The sequence below is a fragment of the Molossus molossus genome, unplaced genomic scaffold (assembly GCF_014108415.1).
Source record: "Molossus molossus isolate mMolMol1 unplaced genomic scaffold, mMolMol1.p scaffold_m16_p_4, whole genome shotgun sequence".
NCBI classification, from domain to species: Eukaryota; Metazoa; Chordata; class Mammalia; order Chiroptera; family Molossidae; genus Molossus; species Molossus molossus.
In genome coordinates this window covers 42,187,930-42,204,808 of record NW_023425377.1, presented here as the reverse complement: position 1 = coordinate 42,204,808, position 16,879 = coordinate 42,187,930, and the positions used below count along the sequence as shown (strand labels likewise).

Genomic DNA, 16,879 nt, shown 5'->3' with positions numbered 1-16,879 from the left:
CTCCACTCAGGTACTTCACTCCTCTCTTTGTGGCACAGCTGCTACCCTAGCTGCTCCTTTTTCAGGAAGCCTGGGGAAACAAAGCTGCTTGCAAGGGAGGAGGGGAAAGGGCTGTGCAGGAGAAGGACAAGTGTCCTGGAGAAGCAGTGATACCTGGAAGGACAAGACAAGACATCTTGCTTCTAGACGCAAGTCGGGGGTCCCTCTTCCAGACAGCTTTCCTGGCCTCCAGGAAAGAGGTTGAGTACCTTTCTCTTCCCACCCCTATACTTGCCAGTGCTGGCTGTCATGCTGGGTCTGTGTCCCTGACCCAGGCCTGTTCAGGCCCAGAGCTCTCCAACAGTGCTCGCTGTTCGGAGGTGTCGCCGCACTAAGGGGTGGAGTCGCAGGTCTGTCGGCCAGCACTTTGAGAAGGTTTCTGAGCAGGGCACAGCCCCATCCCCCACCTGAGCTGCCCCCCACCCCCATCACTCCCCGGGCTGGGCGCCGCCCCGTAGGAGCGACTTCAAAGGGCCAGTGCCAGAGCTGTCGCAGAGCGCAAGCCGGGACAGGATCCCGGGCGTCGGGGCCGTCCCAGAGCAGGGGTCTCCGAGATCCCGGAGGGGGTGCGAGGCGGCAGGCCGCCTGGGCTGAGGGGCGGGTCTTTAGAACCCCCAGAAGTGGGAGGGTCAGGACCGCTGCGGGGCCAATCCGGGAGCGCGAGGAAGGGGGGCGGGGGCCGGGCGGAGGGGGGTCCGGGGCCGGGCGGGCCGGGGGCGGGGCGCGGCGTCCAGGCGGCGGCGGTGGCGGCGGCGGCTCCTCAGTGTCCGGCTCTGGCTCCGGCTGCGGCTCCTGCCCGGGATGCCCCACTCCGTGACCCTGCGCGGCCCTTCGCCTTGGGGCTTCCGCCTGGTGGGCGGCCGGGACTTCAGCGCGCCGCTCACCATCTCGCGGGTGAGTCCAGTGGCCATGGGGCGGCGGGGAGGTGCTGGATCAGAGATTCGGTCCTCACGATCCGCCCGGGGCTCGGATCCCGACGTTCCTGAGGCTAAACGGCCAAGGGATGACCTGAGCGACCCACAGAATGTAGAGGAGGCTTCCAGGCTGGGCATTGTCACCCCAAGCCCTTTTCCTCCCTTCTGCTGGGCCTGCCTGCCCTATCCCTTGGAGGAACACCCCAAGAATCCTCACACCAGCCTTCCTGCTGGCCTCATTTTGGGGTAGTCACTGCAGGCCAAGGAAGAACTGCAGTCATGGGCCAGGGGTTTGGACAGGTCTATAGAAGCTCAGAAACACTCCTTAGACTGAACTCAAATTGAAGATTTGGGGCAAAATGATTCAGAGTCTCCTCCCCATATCAAAGGTCACTGCCAGTAGAGCTGGGGTCCTCTTGGAATATGAAAAGAGAAAGATCCATCTTCCTCCCCAGACTGGTTTTGGTCAGTCTCTCATCAGTGACCTCAGTCGACCTAAGGGGAAGTAACCAAGAGGAATCTTTGGTTTCCAGGGGAAGGAGATACTTGACTGTGAGTTTGTGAGACCTCTCCCCACAAGGCCAGAGGCTAGGGTAGCCTCAGCCCAGTTCCTCAAGATTCCAGGACCATGTACTGTTCGAGGCTTAGGACAGAGGAGAAAGGGAAGGGAGTAGTACCCTGGGCCACTGCTAATTTGAGTTCAGAGAAGCAGAGGAGAGGACTCGGGCCCTGTCAGAAGGGGTGCCCATTCTGCGGGAGATGGCATCCTGGCCCAGCCTTGGGGTATCATAGTTTGAAGGGCCAGAAGAGAGGACTCAGACTTGGCCCCTAGGGGTCCCAGCCTAAGGGACAGAAGAGGAGAGAACCCAGGCCCTGCCCTTGGAGGCTCCCAGTCTGGAGGAAAGAGAGAAGGGCATCTGAGAACATCTGAAAGCCATCCTTTGCTCCCACATAGCTGCTTTGGCCTTTCGGGGACCTGTGTCAGGGGAACTGAGAACCACCTTCCCCCACCCTACTGCCACCTCTCCCCATGGGGGATGGACCAAGCTGGCTGGACCTTCAGACACTTTTTTCCAGTTCTTGGGAAGGGGGTGAGCACCCGGTGGACCATGGAATCACGGAATCCCATTTCTGGGGGCCAGGGTGACTGGCAGGCCCAGCTGTCCTGGGAGACTTCCTACATCTGCCCTCGCCCCACACTACCAGGTCCCTGGGGCTGAGTGTGGTAGGCCTTCAACATATCTGGGAGCTTTTCATCTCCCACTTTCCTGAGGGAGCCGTGCTGGGTGTGTGTGTGCGTGTGTGTGTGTGTGTGTGTGTGAGCATCTGTGCCTGCCTGTGTATGGCATGCTGTGTGTCCACATAGGTGGTGGGGGTGCTAGGCTAGCCGGTGGGCCAGGCACTCTGGGCGTGAGGCCGCTGACAGGCTCAGTGGCGGCGGCTGACGGCCACAGGCGGCAGGGAGCAGAGACATCTGTTGCCCACGCGGCTGCCTGCCCTCGGAGGAAAGGCCTCCACACGTCACAGCAGCAGCGGCAGCAGCGGCGGCCTTGTTTGGAACTGACAGTGATGCAGGCCCCTGGCATGCAGGCAGGCTGGGAGATGGTTTACCTGGAAGAAACCCCATTTATCCCCCAAAGTCATACAGCAGCTGCTCAGGTCTGAGGAGCCAAGATGGCTGAGCCTGGGCTTGGGTGGGATCTGGGGAGATTTACGGGGCTGGGGAGGCACAGGCCACAGCTTGCCCAGCAGATACCTCAAGGGCAGGTCTGCAGACACAGTATAAATGGGAATGTCCTCACCCAGGGGTTCAAGACCCAACCCTCCCATGTTTCCGGGGCCTCCCCAACCCAGTAGGAACAGCTACATTCAAGACAGGGAGGAGGCTGGCTGCCTGGCAAAGCTGGGACTTTGCAACCTTAGCCCACAAAGCCTCCAAGAACGTTGTCCAGGACTCCTTCCCCACAAACTATAGTGATTGCATCCACAGCGGTCCAGGCCACACCCTAAAGGGTGTTGGTCCCGGCTCCCCAGCAACGGGTACTTGGAATGAGCATCACTGTATTCCCAACCCCCTCCCCATGGGAGGTTTTTGCCCTGATTGTCTCAGATAGTCCTCATAGCAACCCTTAGAAGAACTCCCTCTGGCCTTACATTAGTGATGGGGACACTGAGGCTCAGAGAGGCTAAGGTGATGTACCCTGAGAAGCTGAGCAGGGACAGGAACCCAGGCCTGGCGGGAGTTTGCTGTGACTGTGTGGAACGGTATGGCACCTGACTCTGGCTCCTAGCCCATCACAGCCTCTGGGCTGGGCAGAGTGCAGCAGGGGCTGGGGATATAGTAGTGGCTATAGGTGAGGGGGCTGGTTCATGGCCCAGCTTCCCAGCTGACTCACTCCTCCCCTCTTCCTTCCTTCTGTCTGTTTATCCTTCACTCAGTAGCCAAAGGGATTAGCCTTGAATTCAACTCTGTCCTGTGACATCCCTGCTTAGAACCTTTCATGGTTCCCACCCACATAGGAGAAATGCTAACTTCTCACCTGGGCCTACAAAGCCCTCAGGTCTGGCCCCAGCTCCTTCTCTGGCTTCATCTCTTCCACTCTCTCCTCAGTGATGATGCTTCAGCCACAAGCCTGCTTTTACTCTGTGTCCTAGATGAGCTACTACACACGCTGATCCTTCTACCTGGGACTCCCCCCCACACACACACCTTTGCAGAAAAGCATACAGTAGTTACGAGCACAGGACTTGGAACCAGTTGGCTGGGATTGAAATCCTAACTCCCATTTATCAGTGGAGTGTCCTTCTGTCCTTCCCTGGACCTCAGTTATCTCACCTAGAAAATGGGCTTGCCTTCAGGATTAATGAGACAATGCATGGAAAGTCAGATGGGAGAGTCACCATTTCCTGGCCTCACGCCCTCTCTGACCAGAACTCTCCGGGCTAGTGGAGCTGGCAGGAGTTTCAGCCACCTCTGCTTTCGAGAACTTCCCCCACCCACAGGGGCCTGAATGCGCCCTTGTGCTGGCTGAGTCATCCTGCAGCTATCCGTCCCTCTGAGGAAGACTCCAGTGGGGGACAGGCATGAGGGCCCTCCCCCAAGCCTCTCTTTCTTTGTCTATAAATACGGATAACAATGCCTCTGTCTCATCAGGTGCTTGAGAAGTTGCCATGAGCTAGTTCTGGGTAAAGCACTGAGCCCAGGCCATGTCACAGAGCTGGTATCCATGAAAGAGAGGGGGCCCAAGCAGGACCTTGAGGAGGACAAGCCTGTGCAGGGACCCAGGCCCTATGAGTGAACATTAATGGTGGCAGGTGGCTGCGGGTGTCATGCTCCAGAACATTCCTTGGGGCAGCCTATTTCCGGGTAGGTCAGCTCGGGCAGTGCCCACACCAGGATTCCAGCCAAGGAGCTGCCAGCACCTCAGCTTTGTCAACTCAATACTGAGCACTAGTTAAGTCTGGCCAGGCTTCCAGAAGCTCCCACCCCCCAGCACTAGGAACAGGGTGACTGGCAGCTCTTGAGCCACAGCAGAGCACTGCTGGAGAGACTGGGTAAGAGTGAGGGTGCCTAACGTCCATTTACAAAGGCTGAGCCAGGACTTGGGACAGGATGAAAGGTTCTCTGGGCTGCCTACTCAGGCCTCTCTGTGAACCTGTCCCCAACCTCAAGTGGCCCTCATCAGGGAGCCAGCATTGTAAGAGGCTCCAGCTGTGGCTACCACTTGACCCTCTGGGGTTAGTAGTGACACTAGGGTGGCCTGAGTGAGTGTTTGTCCTGCAGAGGAAGTGGAGGTGAAATTGTGACCCAGGAAGCAGGCTGGCAACTGGAATTAGATGGCGGTGGAGGTACCTGGGGAGGCGGTGGCCCAGACCTAGAGTGAGGCACTTACAGTGTTAAGGGAACAGAGTAGTATAGGGATGCGCAGGGTGCTCTGAGAGCCCAGAGGAAAGGCTCTCAGGGAAATGCCTCTCAGCGGAGACCTCAGGATGAGGAGGAGTAAGCTGGTAATTAGGGTTTGGGGTCAAGGGAAAGAACGTTACAGGTGAAGGGAACGGCATCAGTGGAAGCATGAAGGTAAGAGACACCTGGTGCCCGTGAGTACCCGCTGGACATTCAGATGACCTAGATAGAGTATGGGTGGGTGGAGGTGAATGTGGGGTGGGGATAAGAGGAAACAGATAGGAAGCCAAGGTCACTAAGGGTTTGAATGTCAGTCATGGGGCTGCTATGCAGTCTGGCTGGGTGGGGCACTGTCTGTGCAGGGCATTTGTGAAATGACCATGCTTTGTATGTATCTAGGAGCACATTATCCCTGTGTGTCCCTTGCATATCCTTGGGCACATATGCAGGCTGCAGGAGTAACATCCCACTTGTCCCAGCCCAGAGGAAGCCCCTTTCATCTGCCCTCACACCCCACCAGGCCTCCAGGTGCTGGAGTTGGGGTATTTAGAGCAGAGGCTGCAGCAAGGCCACATTGTGACCAATGCCCAGCCATCTGGCTTGTCCACCCACAGGTCCATGCTGGAAGCAAGGCTGCACTGGCTGCCCTGTGCCCTGGGGACCTGATTCAGGCCATCAATGGTGAGAACACAGAGCTCATGACACACCTGGAGGCACAGAATCGCATCAAGGGCTGTCAAGACTACCTCACGCTCTCCGTGAGCAGGTACGCATAGGGCAGGCTGGGCCAGGAGGCTTGGGAAGGGGGGTGATTTAAGGGGAGGATACTTTATGGGTGGCTAGCATCCTGGGTGAGCTGGGCCTCACAGCCTCTCTGCTTCAGCTCCCAGGCACCCCAGTCCTAAGGAGTAGTGCTTTCACAGGGGCTTGGCAGGCCCTGGAGATAGGGGTGGCTTGAGAAGGAAAGAAGCCCCTTTTTAACTCAGGGCTTGCAGTGTGTTGGGGGACTTATGGCAGGAGGTAAGCAGCCCCACATCAGGGCTAAAATAAGACGTTGGGTAGCCTCCAGAGGGGTGATTTCAGTTCTTTCCCCACCCCTATGTGACCAGCTTGATGACCATTTCAAAGAGCTTTCTTGTCCATCACCTTGTTTAAGCCTCAAACCAACTTGATAAAGTACAGCCTACAGATAAGACAACTGAAGCTCAGAAAGACTAGAGGCTGCTTAAAGTCACACAGCGAGGGAGTTGAGAAATAAAATTTGACCTCAGGTCTTTCTCACTCCCCAAAACTCCACTCTTACTTGGCTGCTGACCACCCCTACCAGCCCCACAGCTTCTGTAACTCAGCTGTCCCCACTATGGTCTATGCCTCTGCCCTGGTTACATCGGGATGTCATGGCTGTGTAATGTTATACAGCCCTTCATGAAGGGGAAGATTGGGAGTCACCAAGCCCCATTTATGGCCTATAGATGGTCTAGGATGGAAGGTCCACCTGGGGCGTTCCCCACCTTGCTCAGGCCCTGGGTCTTTGTTCAGTTCTGACGACAGTTGACTGGGTCACGGCTGAATGAGATCTCTCTGCCCCCTGTCTTGATTAGATCCAGAGAAGTCAGACATAACTGCTGAGCTCTGCCACATTCATTGATAACAGGGACTTTCCATGAACCGCTGTGGACATGTGTGGGAGAAGCCTCCCCAAACCACAATACAGCTAACCATGCCTTAGAAATGGCAGGGAGGGAGGTGATCTCTCAGGTTGGGGCCATTAAACATGGTGGGAAGGCTTCTGAAGTAGCCCCATTTGTGTCTGGCCCCGGTCCAGTTGGGGTCAGGGCCCCTGGCTATGCTCTCAGTACTAAGTGGGTCTAGCTGTAAGTCCAGGCCTTGTACACTCTACCTGGCCCATTGTGAAGAGGCCCCGGCCTGGGAGTTCAGCAGAGCTGGTCCTCATTCAGACTCTGGGATCTTAGGTACCCCAGATAACCTCTGCGAGGCTGGATTTCCTTCTCCGTAAAGCAGGGTCACATTCATCACCCTGTACCAGACTGAGGTACCGGCTGGCCCAGGGAAACATCAGCACTGCTCGCCCACGAGTGGCCTCTGAGGCCACCCCACTTGGCTGGGCTCCTGGGCCCTGACTCACCTCCGGCCTCAACTCTCATGGCTGAATAAGGGAAGCCCTGGTGGTATTGGGGCTGGGGCGGGGGGTGGGGAGGATGGGGGAGGTTCCCAGAGGCAATGATGTCAGGGCAGGGTGGTGGGGTGGGGGCAGGGTGGAGGGCCCCCTTCCTTCCTTCCTTCCCTGGTCATTTGTTCCAAGCCAGGCATGGATGGAGCCCAGGATCCACTAACCTGTTCCACTCTGGGCATTTCAGTCCCCAAATGCTACTTGGCCACGGAGCACGTTCTCTACTACCATCATTCCCGTTCCAGCTCTGCACTTGGGAACCGCTGTCTTCCAGCACGTGATTTCATCTCAAAGCCCTCGGTTTCCTCAACTCCAAAATGGGAACTTATGCTCTGGGGATTGAGTGCATACTGTGGATGACGTATACTAAGTCTGCTTGGTCAGGGTAAAAACCTGGGGTCCAGCCCTGGCCGGTATGGCTCAGCGGTTAGAGCGTCGGCCTGCGGTCCAGAGAGACCCGGGTTCGGTTCCCGCTAAGGGCACATACCTCGGTTGCAGTTTGTCCCCGGCCCTCGTTGGGTCGTGCGGGTGGCAGCCACTCGATGTGTCCCTTTCATGTCGATGTTTCTCTCTCTCTCTCCTCCTCTCTCTACCTCCTGCTCTGTCTGAACAAAATATGGAAAAATGTCCTCGGGTGAGGATAAAAAAACAAACAAACAAAAAACCTTGGGTCCAGTCCTCAGACCTCCTATCCTCAATGATCACAGATGCAGATTCTGAGGGATCAGTACACAGGGGCCACATTGACCGTCTGGGCCAGCACCTCTTCTCCTAGGCACCTTCTCACCTGCAAGGCTCCTGACTCTGCCCTCTATCCTGCCAGGACCTATGCTATGCTTGGGCCCCAAGGACACCCCAACATGGGCTCTACCCAGACCAGCTTCCCTACCAGGCCTCTTGGGTACAGAGGGCTTTTATCCTCCACAGACTTCTGCATAGTATGAAACGTGTAGTAAAGGCCCAGCTTCCCTGTTGTGCTTATTTTGTCTGGAACTCAAAACCAGGTGTCCAACAACTCAAGCTTATCCTCACTTTCTGGCCACGTTCTGTAGATCCAGGGTTTTCCTGGCATCAGCTCCAACCCTGGGGCTTCTGTTGCACGTTATGTGTGGTACAAGGTGCTTTTGCACAGCCCACCCTTTGGCTGTCATTTTGCTTAAAGATGGCAGATGGAGTCACCTACCTAGCCTGAAGTAAAGGCCTGGAGATGCAGGTTGACACATGAATAAACCCTTCACTCTGATCTGATGCCTTGAGCTATCCTTATGGCTCTGGGGACTTTGTGCCCTCTGACCTTCAGACTCCAGATGTACTTCTGTTCTGGGCAAAACTTCAGGGAAGTATAAGCCAGATAGCTGCACGAGGTGTCCTAGGTTTATCCCAGAGGAGCACCAGTGGGTGGAGGCCACAGTGAAAGCTGTGAGTTGGGGCAGTCACTAGGCAGCCTGGCTGAGAGGGCTGGAGCCAGATGCCAGTCGTGGTGGTGTTGCCCTCGGGCAACAGAGGTTGGTGCCACTCTCGGAGTCTGTGGGGGGGGGGGGTAGTTTTCAGGGGACCAAGGAATGGGCAGAGGTGAGAAGTGCAGAGTGGGTGTGGACTACAGGTCTGCTGGGTTGGGAGAGAGGTAGGGTTAAGCTGCTGGCGTAGTGGTAAGACCTCAAGAAAACCCAGGAGGTGGGTAGGAAGAAGAAACCCCAGGAGGCTTTTGGGGTGGAGTGGGGACATTATTACCCTTTGGTCTAACTACCCTCACTTCATACCCACCAGCCCTTCCAAACTCCATGCACCCTGCTGGCCTGCCTTCCCAGGGGGCTACTGAGTGGCAGGACTGGGCCCCAGGCCAGTTGCCTCTGGCCTGTCTACCCTGCTTATGGCAGGTTTATGATGTTTTTCTCCCTCCTGAGTGGTGTTTGGCTTTTGGTTTCTATGGTGAAGCAGGAATTTCCTAATGGCCTGTTTCCAATCTGGGCTGGGCAGACTTGGTGATGACTCTGCCGGCATCAGCAGGAGGGAGGTTCACCCCATAGAGCCTTCATTCCACCTCCCCCAGAGCTCTTGGATGCCTGACCCCCAGGCCTGGCCAGAGGCTGAAGACAGAAGAGAGATGAGTTGATGAACTCCTAGCTGATGGATGTGTGAGGCCTGGCTCACTCTGTCATGAGGTGGCCCTCTTTTTGCTGAGCTTTTTCACTCTGTCATGAGGTGGCCCAGAAGCGTGGGGAAGCTGCAGCTCCTTCTCTAGGAACCAGACCAGAGAGGGATGGAGAAGCTGGTAGGAAAGGGACACATAGCCCATCCCAGGTGGGTGTCAAATCTAGAGCAGTGTCTCCTTGCCACAATGGCCACCATTCTGGTGCAGGGAAAAGCAGTGGGTAATGTCCTTCTCTGTACAGGAAGCCAGGCCTGGTCCTGGGTGGCTCTGGCCCAGAACCCAGCCCCTCTTGGTCTTAGTTTCCAGACATAGTAGGAAGATATATCTGACCATCCTAATTCCTACCACAGGCCTGAAGGCAGGAGCTGGCTCAATGCCCCAGAAGATAACAAGGCTCAGGCACACAGGATCCACATCGATCCCGAGACCCAGGTATGTAAAGACACAGAGCAAGCCCAGGGAAGAGGGGCCAGGCCCAGTCCACAGGTTTAACTGCATTGGATATCCTCACCAAGGTTCTCGGATGCCTAGGCCAGACCAAAGCAGAAGGCTTCTCTGGGCATGCCCAAACCCCATCCCTTGCTCCCCCAGTGATGGTTACCCACCAGCCCTTCCAAACGCCATGCACCCTGCTGGCCTGCCTTCCTAGGGGGCTACTGAGTGGCAGGACTGGGCCCCAGGCCAGTTGCCTCTGGCCTGTCTGCCCTGCTTATGGCAGGGGCCCTGTCTGTACTCTAGTCCTGGCTTCTGGGACTAAGGTGTCTGTGGCGGGGAAGAACCGGGCCAGTCCTTGGCTCAGGGCTACCACCCACCCAGCTGGGTTTCACTCTCATGCCCAGTGATGCCAGTCCAGGAGGAAGTCACCAGGCTTAGGAGTAGAGTAGGGGACATTCTCGGGTTGTGGAGTGACCTGAGGCAATGGGACACTCTTGTATTTTATCCTAGCCTTGGGTACCCAGCCGGCTGGAGCCAACCTTGGGCCATAGGGCTGACCTTAGAATGTAAGGCCCTTCCTTGCTCTATGCAAGGCTGAAATTTTCTCCTGCTATCCTGTGAATGCATCTAGCAGACCTCATGCTGAAGGCCTACTTGCTCAGTCATCTCTTCGTATACGACAAGAGTTCCATCCATGGTGCTATCCTCAAGGAGTGTGGGGGCCAGGCTGCTCTACAGACTCAACATCTCTGTGCCACATAGGTTGGGCAAGGTGGAGACTGGACTGGTGTGTGATAGAGCCAGAACCATGAACCCCAGCACCTGGGGCCGTAGCCTCCTGGGCCTGCTTGTGTCCACTCTTGCCATGGAGGCTTCGCTGTATCAGAGGAAGGGATCTGCTGTGGCCTCTTCCTCACTATTCATCCCAATCCCCATCTGCTCTGACGTTTGTTCCCTACTTTGCCTTTGCTGGCATCCCTGAGGCCAGAGGCTTATCACATACCAGGGAATGCTTGTTCTGAAATGGATGAGACACTTGGCAGTTCTGGGAGGGCAGAAGCCAAGAGTCTAAGGAGCCCACATGGCTTTGTCAAAGGATCAGAAAGTAGGGGGTATCCAAGCTGAGACCTGAAGGTGAAAGAATAAAGCAGGGGAAAACATGGGAAGAGGAAGTATGCGGGAAGCATATACAAAAGCCCAAAGGTGTGTCTGTACACCATAGGCTCAGGAAAGAAAGGTCCCAGGAGGTGGGAGGGAAGAGGTGAAGTGTGAGGTGATGGGGCAGGGCAAAAAGGGGGTTCTTGGTTTCCTCTGTCTAGGACCTCAGCTCTTCTTGTAGAGACTCATGGCCACACCTGTGTCTCAGAAGCTTGCTCAGGTAGTCCCATGAACCCAAGGCCCATGTGGGCGGGGGGGGGGGGGGCCTGAGTGGGGGTGCACATAGACAAATCAGCTACACTTCACATGGGCCAGGCAGAAGGGAACAGCATAGCACAGGCCCCCAGCTCGTGTGAGGCTCATGCGTGAGGCTCATGCCAGGATGGATAGGACAAAGAGGCCTGACTTGCTCTTTCTGGTCTCAAGGAGAGGCTCAGGGCCAGTGGGCCTTGGAGGGAAGGGGTTGCTGAGGGCTGTAGAGCAACTCCCCCACCCCCACACTTTCCCTCAGTGACCTCTTCTAGGACCAGGCTGCTGAGGCTGGAAGTGAAGGCATTCTCCACAAGCAACATGGCAGCCCCTCAGCTGCTGCATGCCTTTTGTACTTAAAAGGCCATGAGCTCCATGGGTGGTGAAAGAAACACCCCCCCCCCCCCGAGCCCTGCAGGGCTGCATCCTCAGTAACACAGACACAGGGCCCATTGTCCCACACTGTTCCCAGCCTCTGCCCACAGCGGGGAGGAGGGTAGGCCCAGCTGGAGCTGTCAGAGGAGGAGAAAACCATAGTTCGCCCTAAGACCTACACTAGATATCCTCGCACGCACCCCCAACGTGGGATGCAACGGGCCAACAGGAGCTTCAGGCCCACCTTCCATGCAGGGTTATAGGACACTCTCCTCTCAGGCCTTACATAGGAACACAGGATGCACTTGCACAGCCCAGAGTGGAAGATGGATGATGATAAGGAATGGTTTCCTGGAGAGGGTGGCTGAGAACCAGGTGCTGGGTTAAGGCAAGCCAGGTGGAGCAGGCAGCCCTTGCACACTCAGCCTGTTCTCTCCAGGCTAGCAGAGAGCTAGAGCTTGGCTTCTGGAAGGTGCCATCTGCTCATCTGTACTTAGCACCCACCTCCATCCAAGCTGGGTGTCTCATATTCTGACCACAGTCATGTGGGAGCTGATGAGCAAGGAGACAGTTACCCCCATTCTGCTCACTAACTCAACTAAGTCTTCAACAACCAAATCAGCAGCTGGCAGGTATTCAGAGAGCAAGCACGTGGTACCAGGTGCACCACCACACAGAGGGGAAATCCAGGAATAGGGCTCAGGAATGCCCATGGCAGCTCTTTATCCAGTGAGCGTTTGCTGTGTGGCAGGCACTATGCTAAGTGCTTTATAAGCAGCTGTCTCATTTTATCGCCACAAGAAACTTATGATAGAGAGATCATCACATGCTCCATTTCACAGATGAAGAAATAGAGGTTCAAAGGTGAAGTGACTTGCTCAGTTAATGAGCGATAGAGCTAGGACTCAAATCAAGACTAAGGTCATCATGTGTGCCCTAACCACTGAGTTCAGATCTAGAGAGGCTGGTGCATGGGTGACAGTGGGAGGAGCCATGGCTCTGATGACCCTGCAATAGACTCACACCCTGTTGAGTGGGGGTAAGTGAGGGCCTCCTTCCTCCAGGTCCCTCTGACTTCCCCTTCCTGTAGAACCCTCCTCTGTACTGGGCCTAGCCCTGCACCCATGGCCCATGGTCCATCTGGTCCCCATTAGAGGCCAGACCAGCCTTGCCTGCCTGCTTGTCCCGAAGACACACATATAGGAGAGTGCTCAGGTTTCTCAGGGGCTCTTATTGGGCCCAAAGGAGATGAGGGTTTTCTTGCTGCTGTTCCCTCCTTGATGGGGACCGACCTGGGCAGTGAGAGACCCTTTCCATTGTTGGGGTGATGGATGTGGTGGTATCACCCCCATTCAGCTGCTGGTCCACCCATTCATTACCCAAGCTCCCACCCAGCTCAGAGCCTACAGAAAACAGGAGCAGTCAGGCAAAACCCTGCAGACTTGACTGTGCCCCAGTGCCGGAGGCAGCCTGAGTCCAAGCCAGGCTCATTCCCCCTAGGTTAGGTGTCCTTTCCTCCCCACCTAGTGTCCCTGTCCCCACTGTAGAGCAAAAAGGATATTTATACGTCACCTTCCAGGCTGAGGCTGAAACCATCATCCGGTCCCGGATGACTGTGCCCCACCCCACAGTCAGGCTGCTCTGGCCACCAACCTCATTCCAGCCATGAAAGCCACCATAGTCATCCTCAGGGTGACCAGCACTGGCTCCCCGGGTATGTGTGACTAGGTTATGTAAGTGGATTGGCTGCTGTGTGTTGTCTTCATGCTCACGCACTTGTGAGAGGGTGTATGCTTGTGTTCACATTGCTGTGGGCATGTATGCCTGCAGCGGGAGCAGCACGGCCCTGGACTCTGCAGAAACAGAGATCCACATCTACAGCCACAGAGACACTCCTCTTCTCACAGGCTGAGGAGGTATGTTCAGGGCACTCCTCCCCAAATGTTTCGGCCATGGGCATCAGACTGGCCTTGGGGTAGTGGGCTGGGGAGCCTTGAATCCTGGCCCTGCCTCTGCCCTTCATCTTCTATGCCTACAGAGGCCACCGTTTTGGCCTGGGAAGCAGGAAATGGGGGCAGAGGTACAAGCCAAGAGGAGGCTGAGCTCACAGTGGCACACTTGATCCTCAGCCTGCCCGCACCAAAGACCCTTGGGCACATAATGATTGGTGATCCTTTTGGGCTGCAGACAATCGTTCCTTTTTTTTGTTTGTTTCTAGCCGTGGGCCCATCCAGTACCCAGGACAGTTCTGGCAGGTAGGAAGGTTTGGCACCAGGACCACCTCTACAAGGAAGCCACAAACTCTGTTCCAGCCACTCTGGCCTTTAAAAGCTTCTTGGGCCCTGGCCAGTTTGGCTCAGCAGTTGAGCATCAGCCTGTGGACCAGAGAGTCCCGGGTTTGGTTCCTGCTAGAGGCACGTACCACCAAAAAAAAAAAAGTTTCTTGGGATGCCCCTGCCCCAATACCATCCCTCACGGGCACTGGTGGTCAGACCCAACACAGGGCTCACGAGCCAAGTCTGAGTCTCAGGCCCTCAGGTTTTTGTGTCTGACTTTCCACACAAATTTCTTATTTCAGGGTAGGTGGTGCTGAACCAGGCCCAAGGCTCAGCCTTTCCCTGCAGACCCCCTCCCTGGCTGGGCACCATTGCCCAAAGATACCAGAGCAGGGGTAGCCAGCCAGCATTCAAGAAGGCCTAGCATAGCAGAGTAGGTGTGCTAGGAATGGCCAGAGGCCCAACCCCATAGGGTCTCCCAGTACCTCAGGTCTCTCTCTGTCTCATAGGATGGCAGTCCAACGATCAGCAGGCGGCCCTCAGCCACGGGGATTGGTCCAGAAGATGGCAGGCCCGGCCTGGGATCTCCTTATGGGCAATCACCTCGCCTCCCAGTCCCTCACAATGGCAGCAGCAGTGAGGCCGCCTTACTGGCCCAGATGAGCACCCTGCATGTGTCTCCACCCCACAGGTAGTACCAGACATGTGGTTTTTGCAGCCACAGCTAAATCCCATCTTAAGCCCTGGTCCCTCAAATCTCACCGGGCTCCATTATGACCTTGATACTTGATTTTTGGGTCCCTTGCATTCTGACCCATGAAATTTTCACCAGTCCTCTGAGCAGACAGAGTAAAGGTTAGCACTGCAACGCTGTCCTTTCGTGCCTCTCTCACCCAGCACTGACCCAGCCAGAGGCCTCCCGCGGAGCCGCGACTGTGGAGTCCACGCGGGATCCGAGGTGTACCGGATGCTGCGGGAGCCAGCCGAGCCCCCGGCCCCCGCGGAGCCCAAGCAGTCAGGTTCCTTCCGCTACTTGCAGGGCATGCTGGAGGCCGGAGAGGGCGGTAAGACGCCGACCCCCTTTCCTAATTGCCTTCCCGCTCCTTGAGGGTTCCAGGACCGCCCCACCACCACCTCCAACCCCCAGCGGCGCCTTCGCGACCACGCCTCCTGCTCCCAGCCATCCGCCCCTTCCTCGTCTCCTTAGCGCGGTCCCACGCCCCTCGCTGGGCCCCCCTGGCACGGCCCCTTGCCCCAAGCTCAACAAACCCCATCCCCAGTCTGTGTGCCGGGGTTCCCCAAAACCTGGCTCAGCCCCACACCCCATACAAATGAAGTTTTTCCCTTTTTTGACCTCTGCCGGTCCGCACCTTGTTCATGCCACCTGCGCTCCGGCTTTCAGGGGAGCGGCCCGGGCCTGGCAGTCCCCGGAACCTGAAGCCCACGGCCGGTAAGCTGGGAGCCCCGTTGAGTGGCCTGCAGGGGCTGCCCGAGTGCACACGCTGCGGCCATGGCATCGTGTGAGTATCCGCCCCTACCTTCCCCTCTGCAACCCCAGTTCCCCCTGACACACGCCCGACGCCCTGGACTGGGCGTGCTCGCGAATCTGTCGCCCAACGCTGTCCTCTGCCGGTCTCCGATCAGGGGTACCATCGTCAAGGCGCGGGACAAGCTGTACCACCCCGAGTGCTTCATGTGCAGCGACTGCGGCCTGAACCTCAAGCAGCGCGGTTACTTCTTTCTGGATGAGCGGCTGTACTGTGAGAACCATGCCAAGGAGCGCGTCAAGCCGCCAGAGGGCTATGACGTGGTGGCAGTGTACCCCAATGCCAAGGTGGAACTCTTCTGAACTGCTCCTGGAACACCCCCCACCCCCAAACCCTCACCCCCGCCGCCTCTGCTTCTTTTAATGCCCCTTGCGCGGCCCGTGTAAATATGTGTTTGCTCTGTCTAATAAACTCCCTCTGCTGGGTCTCGACCATGTCAGTGCCTTAGCCTGTCTCCTTCCAGTGCAGGCCACGGCTCCAGAGTGCTACCTCTGTTCAGATTCCAAGCATGTCCTGGGCACTGGGTGCAGTGGCGAGCAAGACAGGCACTGTGCTGTCCAAGGAGGCCACAGCTTGGCTGGAGACCAGACATGAATCACAAGTTCTATTCAAAGGGAGGCGAGTGAGGTCTGGGGTATTGTAAGGCGACCTCCGGGAAGTCAGAGGTGTCAGGTGAGAACTAAGGGATGAGGAGGAAAGGGCTGTACAGGGTGAGGAACTGTATGTGCAAAGGTGTGGCAGAGGTGAGCACAGACAGGAAATGCTTCATCTGGCCACCAGCATGAGCGCGGTGGGATTGCCCTGAGGGGTGTATGACGAGGAGATCTCGGGACAGTGTGGGCAGTATCTGCCTCCCTGTATTCTCCGAATTCTCCCTTTCGGTGTTTCTCCCTTTCTCCCTTTTTTATTCCCCCTTCCTCTCTCACCACCAGGGGGCGCGCTTAGTGGGGAGATGGCGGGGGTGGATGGAGAAAAGGAAGATTTTAGAATTCTCGCCTAGGGCCGCACCCTTCAAGATGCTCAGTCTCCAAAGCCAAGAATAAACTCCACCCAACTCAGAGGACAGTTTTTACAGCGTTTGCGGCAGCCTCGAGCTTTCATGGCTCGGTAGCATGCACGCCAATACAGGGTCGCACTTTTTAAAAATATCAGTGCTGCCAGAGCTGGTGAACTGTGGCTGCTCACACCCGAGCACACTCCTGGATTCTGGGTCATGTGCAACTCCCCTCTCCTTAGCTTGCTCCGGACTAGAAGCAGCCATGTTTATTTAATACCATTTTATTTAGTGAACCCGAACAATATGTTTGTGCTATTGTCAATTTTGTACTATCACAAACCACAAAAGACTTATCAATTCATTTTCTTAATCATCAGCACACTCATTTCCTCCCGCTCTTGCCAACACAGGACATTATTATTATTATTTTGCCAATCTAAGTAAAATGCGATATGTAGTTGCTTTAAGTTGCATTTCTTTGATTACCAGTGATGAGCATTCACTCGAATATATATTGTGTTTGTGGGTGGTGAGCGGGTAACAAGTGGTTCTTGTGGGAAATGCTCTAAACCGCTCACTCTTTTTCCTGAGGTTAATAATAGGTAGGAATTTTTCATATTTTTGTAAGAACCTTTGTTACTC

The 16,879-nt window shown here is 56.1% G+C and overlaps 1 protein-coding gene across 2 annotated transcripts; it reads left to right on the top strand.

Annotated features, from left to right (window-relative positions):
* Positions 1 to 764: 764 nt before the first annotated feature.
* Positions 765 to 15,662, top strand: PDLIM4 (PDZ and LIM domain 4). Of its 2 annotated transcripts, XM_036240875.1 has the most exons (7): positions 765 to 933; positions 5,472 to 5,623; positions 9,551 to 9,632; positions 14,203 to 14,384; positions 14,591 to 14,757; positions 15,096 to 15,213; positions 15,338 to 15,662. In XM_036240875.1, exons 1-7 carry the CDS (start codon positions 841 to 843, stop codon positions 15,540 to 15,542), a joined length of 999 nt encoding a protein of 332 aa, XP_036096768.1. In that variant the 5' UTR covers positions 765 to 840; the 3' UTR covers positions 15,543 to 15,662. The 2 variants fall into 2 exon arrangements, with proteins under 2 accessions (XP_036096768.1, XP_036096769.1); XM_036240876.1 differs by lacking the exon at positions 15,096 to 15,213 and having other exon boundaries at positions 821 to 933; positions 15,338 to 15,408.
* Positions 15,663 to 16,879: the final 1,217 nt, after the last annotated feature.